At 34.9% G+C, this 12023-nt stretch overlaps 1 protein-coding gene across 50 annotated transcripts in view; it reads right to left on the bottom strand.

Moving 5' to 3' along the window:
• Window positions 1-12023, bottom strand: part of RIMS2 (regulating synaptic membrane exocytosis 2) — a 734990-nt gene that overhangs the window by 249914 nt on the left and 473053 nt on the right. For all 50 annotated transcript variants that reach the window (XM_058275873.1, XM_058275894.2, XM_058275868.2 and 47 more), the window contains one exon: window positions 11066-11222. In XM_058275873.1, coding sequence (XP_058131856.1) covers window positions 11066-11222 — 157 coding nt within the window. The remainder of the gene's footprint in view (window positions 1-11065; window positions 11223-12023) is intronic.

The raw sequence follows: 12023 nt of genomic DNA, 5'->3' as shown, positions 1-12023 counted from the left end.
ATCTGTTTATCCTATCACTCTTGATAGCGTCCTAGTCCAAATTACCATTTATTGCCTAACATTTACCCATAGATACCTAAGTAGTCTCTTGTTTCAAGCCTTTCCCAAGTCCACCACCACACACAGAAGCCCTTTAAAATATAAATAATATCATGGCAGATTGTGAAAAGATGACAGAGAAGGAAGCTCCATGAATAAGTCCCTCCACAACAACTACTGAACTGGCAGAAACTGTCTGAATCAACTAATTTGAAACTCTGGAGTCTAATAGAACATTGTGTAGCATTCAGGGAAGAACTGGAGAAAGTAGTTGGTAAATCATGGTAAACACTGGTGAATTTCACTCTCCATGCTGCAGCTACTATACCCCATCTTCAAGCTCCTTGGCAGGCAGCAGTGGGGTCCTCAACTATGGCTCTTGGTACAGTATGCAGGTGCTAGGGTGGGATACAAAGAATAGTTCCCCAAGGTCCAGGAGTACATGGTCTGATCACTGATCAGTGTTTCTGCTACTTCAGAGTACTAGGGGTCCAGCTCTATGGGTGGTCATTATTCCAACCCATCCAGGGCAAAAGCAGTAGAGGTGTCTTAAAGACAGTACACATCTTCATAATCATGGAAAACAATTTACAGGCTCTATTTGCTGGGAAAGTCCCAAATCAAGAAAAAACAGCTCAAGAAGTCATAGGAGAGGAAAGTAGATGTGGCTCAAGCAATTGGGTGCCTGCCTACCACATGGGAGGTCCCGGTTCAGTTCCTAGTGCCTCCTAAAGAAGATAAGAATTGACATGATGGGCTGGTGCAGCAAGCTGATGCAACAAGATGACCCAACTAAGGGACACAACAAGGAAACACAATGAGAGACAGTAAAGTAGGGAGCAGAGGTGGCTCAAGCAATTTTGTGCCTCCCTCCCATAAGAAGTCCCAGATTCAGTTCCTGGTGCTTCCTAAGAAAAAAAGAAGACTAGCACACAGCAAATGGACACAGGGAGCAGACAGAGAGAGCAAAACAACGTGGGGGTGGGGGGTGGGAATACATTAATAAAATAAATCTTAAATAAAAAAAGAAGTCATAGGAGAAGCTGATGACGCCCATGCAACCCCTCCCTCAATCCCTCCCCAAGGCAGTATGGAGCCAGCTGGCACTCCATTCTGGGTCCCTGGCCTTGTTCCAGTTGGGAAAGACTGACCTAGGAAACTCCTCTCCAGTTCACCCTGCTATAGACTTCTCCCTCCAAGCAAAAGCAACTTGAGACAGCTAAAGAGTGTAAGAAGCCATTAAGGCAAACAGCTAGGGGTAAAGGCTTTAAGTCCTAAAAGAGAGCACTGTGGCAGGTACGAAGTCTATCATAGAGAGTAGAGGGGGCATTCAAATTCCTGTAAACAGGGGAATGTCTTAGGCCACTAGCAAGCACAAGCCCAGAACAAGACACAGGCTCAGAAAAGACAGGGAGGACCCTGAACTTTGCATTTGCCCTGGGCTGACCTCTAGGAAGGCTGAACTCTGAAGGAGAGCAACAGGCAACATAAAGTCAATTTACAAAACTGTGAAAGTTGGTTTTTGCGTTGATTTCTTCTTCTTCTTCTTTTTTTTAGGAGGTAGCAGGGTTCGAACCCAGGACCTCCTATGTGGGAAGCGGGTGCTCAAATAGTTGAATTATATCTGCTCCCCAGCATTGGTTTATTTGGTTTAGTTAGCTTCTAGCATTCAAAGAAATCTCTGTCATAACACCAGTTGGCTACAAACTCAGGTAGACAGCTCAAGAAATAAATCCCAGAGTTAAAATTTTAAAATATTAAAATGTACAGACTGCAACAAAAGATTACAAGACAAGGAAGCAGAAAATGATGGCCCATTCAAAGGAAGAGGATAAAAATCCAGAAAACATCAATGAAGACCATACTATACATGTACTAGACAACGACTTTTAAAAAATGATCTTCAATATGCTCAAGGAGATGATAGAAAATACAGAGAAAGAACTATAGGGTATCAGGGAAAAACAATGAATTAACAAAATGACAATTTCTACAAAGAGAGAAATAATAAAAAGGAAAAAACAGAACAACTGGAACTGAACTAAAGATCTCAATAACTGAAATGAAAATTCTCAAAAGGGTTTGAACAGCAGATAGGAATGGATAGAAGGAAGAATCTGTGAACATGAAAATAAGACAATTGAAATGAGTCACACTGAGGAGCAGAAAGAAAAAAAATGTGAAAAAGTTAATAGAGACTAAGAGACAGTGGGACACCATCAAGCATACCAATGTTCATATTACAGGAATTCCAGAAGGAGAAAGGGGAAGATGGAATATTAGGAGAAATAATGACAAAAAACTTCTTGAATGTGGCTAAAGACATGAGTATGTACATCCAAGAAACTCAACGAATACCAAATAAGATAAACTTTAATAGAGGGAAACGGACTTGGCCCAGTGGTTTGGGCGTCCGTCTACCACATGGGAGGTCCTCGGTTCAAACCCGGGTCCTCCTTGATCCGTGTGGAGCTGGCCCATGCGCAGTGCTGATGCACACAAGGAGTGCCGTGCCATGCAGGGGTGTCCCCCGTGTGGGAGAGCCCCACAAACAAGGAGTGCACCCGTAAGGAGAGCCACCCAGCGTGAAAGAAAGTGCAGTCTGCCCAGGAATGGCCCCGCCCACACTTCCCATGCCACTTACGATAACAGAAGCGGACAAAGAAACAAGACGCAGCAAATAGACACAGAGAACAGACAACTGGGGAAGGGGGGGGATTAAATAAATAAATAAATCTTTAAAAAAAAAAAAACTTTAACAGAAATAAACCTAGAAACATAGTAGTTGTGGCGGTTTGATATTATTTATGAATTTCAAAAAGAAATACAGACTTATGTACGTAAACTGGTCTGTACCTCTTGATGTGATAACCCTTTGTGTTAGATTCAGCTGATGCATCTGATTAAATTATGTTAAGGTTAGGACTTTGATTCAACCACATCATTAGAGTGCAACTCAGTATTGAGTGCCTGCCTCCTTGGTGGGCAGATAAAACAGACCCTCATATAGAGGCACACTCACAGAGAAGAACAACACAGAGGAAGAGACACAGCTCATTAGACGTGGCAGGGGCCCCAGGAAGAGAGATGAGCCTGATAGTCTATAGCTGACCTTGTGAAGAGAACAAAGCAGCTGAGCCCAGAAAGAAATTAGCCCCAGGGAGAGACAAGCCTTATGCCAGCCTACAGGTGAGAAAGAAAAAAGTTGGGACCATGGAGCCTTAAGAGGAAGAAGGAAGGCTGAATCCTTGCAGACATTGCCCGCCATCTTGTGTCAACATGTGGCAACAGATTTTGGATGAGAAAGTTCATTTTATGGTACCTTGAGTTGGGCTCCTTATGGCCTTGTGACTGTAAGCTTCTACCCCAAATAAACATCCTTTATAAAAGCCAACAGATTTCTGGTACTTTGCATCAGCACCTCTTTTGGTTGACAGTAAACTGCCAAATCCAAAGCACAAGGAGAGACTTCTGAAAGCAGCCAGTGAAAAGCAGCATATTAAGTATAAGGGAGACCCAATTAGGTTGCTTGCCAGTTTCTCATTAGAAACCATGGAGGCAGGAAGGCAATGGGATGAAATACCCAAAGCATTGAGTGGAAACAATTGACAACCAAGAATTTTATATACAGAGAGAATGTTTCCAAAATGAGGGAAAGATTAATACATTCCTAGATAAACAAAAGCTGAGGGAGTTCATTACCATTAGATTTGCTCTACAAACAATGCTAAAGGGAGTTACTCAGACTGAAAGGAAAGAACATTGGGCAGTGGACCAAAGTGTCATAAAGAAATAAAGACCTCTGGTAACCATATGGGTAATTATAAATGCCACTACTACTGTACTGTATTTTTTGGTTAGTAACTCCAATTCTCACTTCTTCCAGGTGTTAAAATGCAAATACATAAAAGTAACAATAAAAGTAGTGTTTGACATATAATGTACAAGGATATACATTTTAACAAATACAAAAACAAGGTGGAGGGACAAAGGGACATACAGATAGAGGATACTATATATGTATGCTATTGAGATTAAGTTGGTTTCAAATCAAATATGATTGTTATATATTTAAGATGTTACATTTTAACCCCCATGGTAACCACAAAGAAAATATATGAAAAATACAGTCAGAAAGAAATAAGAAGAGAATTAATATGATAAAGTAAAATAAAAATCAAACGAACATTAAAGGAGTCATAAATGGAAGAATTGAGGGTCAAAAAAATATAAGACCTACAAAGAATAAATAGTCAAATGGCAAAAGAAAATATTGTATTAGCAATAATCACATTAAATATAAGTGGTTTAAAGTCTCCAGTCAAGAGGCAGAGATTGGCAGAATAGATAAAAATAGCATGACCTAACAATATGCTGTTTACAGTAGAATAACCTTAAATTTAAAAACATAAGCAGAATGAAACTGAAAGAATGGAAAAATATATATACCATGCAAATGCAATTAGTAACCACAAGGGAGCTCAGGTAGCTATTGTAATATCAGATAAAAAAATGCTTTAAGTAAAAAACTGTTGAAAGGGCCAAAGAAGGGCATTACATAGTGATAAAAGGTCAATTTAATAAGAAGACATAATAATTATGAATACATATACATCTAACAGCAGAGTTCCAAAAGAAATGAAGAAAACATTGACAGATTTCAAGGGAGAAAGAGAAATTTTACATTAAAAGTAGAAGACTTTAAAATCCCACTTTCAATAATGACTAGAAGATCAATAAGGAAAGAAGACTTGAATGACACACTAAACCAACTAGACCTAACAGACATATATGAGAGAACACTTTAAACAGGAGTGGCAGAACATACATTATCACTAGTGTGAAAGGATCATTCTCTACGATAGACCAAATAAGTCTCAATAAACTCAAAAATATTGAGACTATAACAATGTAACTTCTCCAACCACAATGGAATGAAGTTAGAAACCAATAACAAAGGGAAAAATGGAAAATTAACAAATATGTGGAAATTAAACAGTATACATGTGAAAAACCAATGAATCAAAGAAGAAAGTACAAGGCAAATGAAGTAATATCTTGAGGGGAATGAAAATGAAAACACAACATACCAAAACTTATGGGATGCAACAAAGGCAGTACTAATAGGGAAATTTATAGCTCTAAGTGTTTACATTAAAAGTGAAGAAAGATCTCAAATCCTTCTGAAGAGAGACCTCACCTCACAACTAGGGCACCTAGAAAAAGAAGAGCAAACTCAACCTAAAGCAAGAAGTAAGGAATTAAGAAAAATCAGGATGGAGATAAACAAAATAAAGAATAAAAAAGCAAGAGATACTCAATAAAACCAAAAGTTGATTCTTTGAAAATATCAACAAAATTGACTTTAACAACTTTAACAAGAATGACCAAAAAAGGGAGAGGACACAAATAACTAATATCAGAAATTAGAAGGACTATAAGGGGATCCTATGAACAAATAAATTACAAAAACTAGATGAAATGGACAAATTCCTAGAAATACACAAACTCTCTGACTTAAGGAGAAAAGATTTTAACAAATCAATAAGTAGAAAAGAGATGGAGGCAGTAATCAAAAGTCTCCCAACAAAGAAAAGCCCAGGGCCATCTAGATGGAGTCAACGGGAATTTTACCAAACATTCCAAGGAAAATTAACACCAAAACCGCTCAAACTCAAAAACCTTAAGAGGTGGGAACACTCTCTAATTCATTCTATGAAGCCAACATCACCTTCATATCAAAGCTGATAAAGATACCACAAGAAAAAATTTACAGACCAACATCTCTTATGAATATAGATGCAAAAAACCCTAAACAAAATGCTAGCAAACTGACTCCACCAGTAAACAGAAAGAATTATACACCATGATCAAAGGGGATTTATCCTAGGTATGCAAATGTGGTTTAACATAAGAAAACCAGTTAATATAATTGTACTTGTTTAAGTCTTTTGTGTGCCCCAGAAAATTATGTTCTTAAGCTAACCCATTCTTGTGTGGGTAAGCCTATTGTATGTGGGATCTTTTAGATAGATTCAGTTAAGGGACTATTAGACAGCTGGACACAGAGTGGATCCTAATCATCTTATGGAGTCCTTTACAAACTAAAAGAATTGAATATCTGGTAAATAAATCTAACCAAGGATGTTAAGGACTTAGACATAGAAAACTATGAAACATTGCTAAAAGAAACCAAAGAATTCCTAAATAAATGGAAAGGCATTCTGTGTTCATGGATTGTAAGACTAAATATTGTTAAAATGTCAGTTCTATCCCAATAAAAATCCCAACAGCCTTACATGCAGGAATGTAAAAGCCAATAATAAATTTTATATGGATCTCTGGGGCCCCAGAGATCAAAAGCCTTCTTGAAAACAGAGAATGAAGTTGTTGGACTCACATTTTTCAGTCTTAAAACTTATTACAAAGCCACAGTAATCAAAACAGCATGTTACTGGCACAAGGATGTACATGTGGACCACTGGAATTGAACTGAGAATTCAGAAATCAACTCTCACATTTATGGCCAAAACAGAGTTTCTAATTGGGGTGACACAAAGTTTTGATAATGGATGATGGTGATGGTAGCACAAAATTGTGAATGTAATTAACAACAATGAATAATATAATTGAAAATGTTAAAAGGAGGAAATTCTAGGTTTTATATGCGTTACTAAAATAAAAATGAAACCAAACCAAACCAAACCAAACCATAAGACTCTACAATCCAAACAGTGAAACCTAATGTCATCTATGGACTATAGTTAATAGCACAAGTATAAAAAATGTTCCTTTGTCAATTGTAAAAAGTGTACCATAGCAATGCAAGGTGTTAGTAGGATTGTGTATATAGAAACTCTGTATTTTATCCATTATTTTTCTGTAAACTTACAACTTTTCTAATGAAAAAATAATTAATAAAAAAGGATCATGGTATGTCATGTTATAGAATGTAAGGTGGAAATCCAACTTTTAATTTTATTTCACATGATGAGCTTATTTTCCTATACTTTCTTAACCATTATTCCACATTAATTTATCATCACATATCAAGTTACATATAAATATAAATGTAAATAAATATATTTATATTGTGCTCTATTCTACTCAGTAAGCATATTTTGATGCAACTGTCCTAGTTTTCCTGTTTTCTAATTATTATGGCTTGGTCTTAAATTTTTCTCTTCTTTTTCAAAAGGGATTTATCTCTGTACCTTTATTATTGCACGTAAATTCTTAAATGATGTTGTCAAGTTTCCATAAGTACTTGTGAGAATTGTGTTCAGTATTGCACTAAATTTATAGGTTAATTTGAGGAAGAATTGATATATTTATCATATGAAGACACATACCTCTCATCTATTCCTTATATAAAGTTTTATTCTTTCACTATAAAGATCATGTGAATTATTAGATTGTCAGATACTTGATACTTAGTTCCACTTTTGAGATAGTGCTTTCTGTCCTATTATGTTTTCTAATTAGTCTTTACTCATTTTTGTTAAGTTGATCTTTTGATCAGCATTTGCCAGAACTCTCAATATAAGTCTTAATAATATTTTGATTATACTGGGGTTTCTATGTAGATAATCATATCATCAACAAATGATGGTTTACATTACTTCCTTTCCAGTCCTACACATTTTATTTGTCTTTTCTTATAATATTTATCAGAACCTGAGTCACTATGAAAACTGTGACAATAATAAGCATCCATCTGTAATTTCTGATATTAAAGTCACTCTCTCTAAAATTTTCCATTAAATACCATAGGATTTTGATTTATAGCCTTTACATCATGTAGTCATTTTCATACTCCTAGTTTCCTGAATATTGTGAGTATGAGATGATTGTAATAACATTCTTTTCTGCTTCTATTAAGTTTTATTTCCCCCTTAGTACATTAATGTGATGAATTATCACAACAAATATTCTGGTGTTTAACAACCCTGCTTATAATTCATAGTTAGATTTAGCTAGTTAATATACAATTTTCACATCTATATTTTAAAATGAAATGGATTTATGATATTTTCTTGCACTGTAAGGGTTAGCACTAACATATGTTAGGCTTAGAATCAGATGGTTTTCCCTCTTTTTCTGTTTCTAGAAGAATTTGCATATCACAGAGATTATCTGTTTTTGATAACATAGTTAAAATTTACCAGTAATAACTTCTTAGTTTGGACTTCTTTTCTTTGGTTGTGGTGGGTGAAGAGTTGGTCTTTGATTATTGTGTCAAGATTTATTTTCCTTCCCTCTCCAACTCCCCCTCCTCCACCCTGTTGTTTTTGCTGTCTGTGTCCATTTGCTGTGTGATCTTCTGTATCTATTTCTCTTTTTGTCTTCTCTCTTTCTCCTCTAGGATTCACTGGGATTCGATCCTGGGGACCTCTGATGTGGAGAGAGGTTCCCTATCAATCGTGTCACCTCAGTTCCTGGTCTCTGCTGTGCTTCACCTTGACTCTCCCCTTCGTCTCTTAGTTGCGTCATCATCTTGCTGCCTCACTCACTTGCTCAGGCACTGCCGTGGGCATTCAGCTCACTGCAGAGCATTCGCATGGGCACTCAGCTTACCACATGGGTACTCACACAGACACCTGCCTTGCCGCATGGGCACTTGGTTCACTGCGTGGGGACTGGCTTGACGCACAAGCATGTTTTCTCTTCTTTTTCACCATGAGGCCCCAGGGATTGAACCCGGGTCCTCCCATATGGTAGGTGGAGCCCCTATCATTTGAGCTACATTCATTTCCCTGTTTCGAGATTTTTATAAGCTGTTGGTTGACTTAAATTTTCTATTTGTTATGCCTATTTTGATATTTTACATTTTTTCCAGAAATCTGACAATTCAGATGGATTAACAAATGTAACAATTTCATAACAGTTTATTTTAAAATCTTTTTTATCTATAGTTGTTTCCCATTTACGTTCTATTTACATCTCTCTATTCTATACTCTTTTTCTATTATACTGGTGCCTATTACTGTATTCCTTTTAAATAATTAGCTTTTGGTTTACTTAACACATATTCCCTTTTTTTCCTTCTCTCCTCTCTGTATGGTTTCCTTCTGTCTCAATTTCATTGATTTGCCTTTATCTTTATTATGCCCCTCCTTTTTTTTTTTTTATTATTAAGTTTCTTATATTCAGTGCTTACTTGGCTAATCATTCTCAATCTTTCTTTTTTTTTCTGACAAATATGTTTTAAGGTAAAAATTTCCTAAAAATTGCTTGCATCCTACAAGTGTTTACAGGCTTTTCATTGCCATTCAATTCTAATGTTTCCATAATTGCCCTAATTATTTCCTCCATAATCAAAAGTTATTTAGCAGCATCTTAGAAAGTATTAATGGATTTTTAAAATTATCTTTCCTTTTGCTTTATAAGTTTATAGCATAAGACTGACAATAAATTTATTTTCTGGGATTTACTGAGGGTTTTCGTGATCAATTTTTGTTATTATGCAAGTGTGCCAAAAAATTTGTATTCTTTGCTTGAAAGGTGCGCAATTTTATATAGAGATACATGAAGTTACCTTCAGAAAAATATAGAAGACATGAGTCATACAATCTTCTGAACTAATGTATGTATTAAATCAATATAAGTCTTTGTTAATTGTTTTTGTCTGAATGATCTATTGATCTCTGTTAGGAATACGTTAAACTCCAACGACAGCTATTAGTTTATTTATTTCTGTCTTTATTCCTGTTAATTTGTTGCTTTTTATATTTTGAGGCTTTAAATACCCAGGGCCTTTCATTAGCCTTTACAGTGCCTTGGAGCAAATCTGAAAACATCTTGCTTCTGTATAGCTTTGACCTTGGGGGTATAAAACTGAGCAGAGTACAGGCTAGAGTTTGACTCCTTACTAAGCTCCTTCCTGCAAAGTGCAAACTGTAAAATTCAAAGCAGTGGTATTGATTATAATTTTTAGATTTAGTGTTCACTTTTTTCTAGAATGTAATATCTTTCTTTGTACTTTATGGCATTTTGACAATGAATTCATTTTTTTTAGATTGAATTTTAAAATTTTATATATGTCCGTCATATTTTTCCCATGACTTTGTTTTTTCATATTCTCTATGTACTTTTATTTTACATAGATTCCTCAAAGGGAATATATTAATGGACCTTGTTTTGGGGATCATGATTATTAATTTGTTTCTTAAACTCTAAACTGAAGTATGTATAATTGATCAATGACGGGTGTTTCGTGCTACCAGTTTTGTCCTGCATTGTCTATTACCACAACTCTTTTTCATGGTAGAATAAACCTTTTAAGATTAAGCTCCAGATGGCATGGTCTTTTTATTTATTATATGCGCTGAATCTAATTTCATCTAAAACCCATGAGTGTTCAAATTTTATTTCCTTGTTTTAAAACACATGTACTCTTGTTTTTTTTTTTAAGTCAGCAAGGACTTAATATATTCAAGTACAAATTAAATACCTAGTTCTTTCTTATACTTTAAGAAGAAAATTTTTATTATTCTATTTTTAAATCCACCAAATTTTGGCCATCACTTTTCAGAAGACTGAATAATTCTGGTTCCATTTATAAACTTGATTAATTCAACATCTTCAAACATTATGAACTGTTTATAAATTTACATATTTTCCTTTTAATTTCAATTGTTTAAATTAAGCCAACCTTTTCAAGTGCTAAATAGTCCCTATAAATCAAATAAATTACATTTATAAATATAATTATCTAAAAGACCTATCATATTTATTTTTTCCTATCTATTTCTGAAGTTATTAGTTCTAACCATATCTGCTTAATATTACTATGTGGTTAAAAGCTGGTTCCTAATGATTTTGAATACTTAGAATAAAATAAAATAACAGTTTTCCATAGTTACAAAGTAACTCTCATCACACAGCTTTTTTGAATAGCATCTTTGTTTTCCCTTAAACAACATTCTCCCCCAATGATTTATTTTATTTAGAGACAATTAATGATAATTTACTACAAGAAGGGCTGAAATATCTTTCTACAAACAAAATATGTATGCTACCTTACCTTTGTGGAGGAGGAACACTGGGTGACCAAGATCTAGTCCTTCCTATAACATCTACTCGGTGAGGAGACCCTGATGGTGAACAATGGTTTGATGACATTACTTGTTCTGGCACTGATAATGTTGAGCTCTGAAGATCTCGACCATTGTGTCGATAATCTAAATGGGGGAAAGATTAAGATTAATGTTATCTGACCACCAAGCTTCTTGTGTGTTTTGCCCTTACTAAAAAACATGAAATGAAAAATATATTAAATATAAATTAAAATGAATAAAGCATAATACCAAGATGAAATGACATTTTGCAGACACATAAATTATGAACAAATAACAAATGTTTAGATGGCATTATTCAAAGGTGGGTAGGGTTAAACTTTTAGAAACCCTTCCATATAGAATAAAACTTTATATACACTTAATAATCTTTAATAAAAGAGGCAAGTTTATTCTAAAACCAAATTTTCATCTCCTTAATGACCTAGAAAAGCTTAAAATACTTCTCAACACTTATAAATATTAAAATCGTTAAGTTCATAAAAAGTTCCTAAAAGTCTATAGTCATTTTTAAGAGATAAATGATACTAGAAAACATTCTGAATACCATTTGAAGTCCATGAGTAAACTATTTTTTAATAGTATTTAATAGGGTTGAGATACAGTAGAATTCTTATAATAGAAGTGTGACACATTAGAGGAGGGAAATAGCAAACTTGTGGAAAGTGTATTAGAAAAGATACAATTGAGTCCTAGAAATCAAATGGGATTCGGACAGAGAGATAGAAAAGTAGAAGGAATTCTAGGTTGGTAGAAAAACAGCAGTTTAATGTGTGGCAGTAGGGGAGACATACATAGGAAAGATAAACTTCACCCAAGTTGTATATATCTGAAATGCCATGAAGTCATTTCTCAAAACTGAAAAATAATAAGCAGTGTTATTACCACCACCACCATTATGTTCAT

Source organism: Dasypus novemcinctus, chromosome 14, assembly GCF_030445035.2.
Source record: "Dasypus novemcinctus isolate mDasNov1 chromosome 14, mDasNov1.1.hap2, whole genome shotgun sequence".
NCBI classification, from domain to species: Eukaryota; Metazoa; Chordata; class Mammalia; order Cingulata; family Dasypodidae; genus Dasypus; species Dasypus novemcinctus.
Note: the sequence above shows the minus strand (reverse complement) of the source record. Positions and strands in the feature narration are given on the sequence as shown.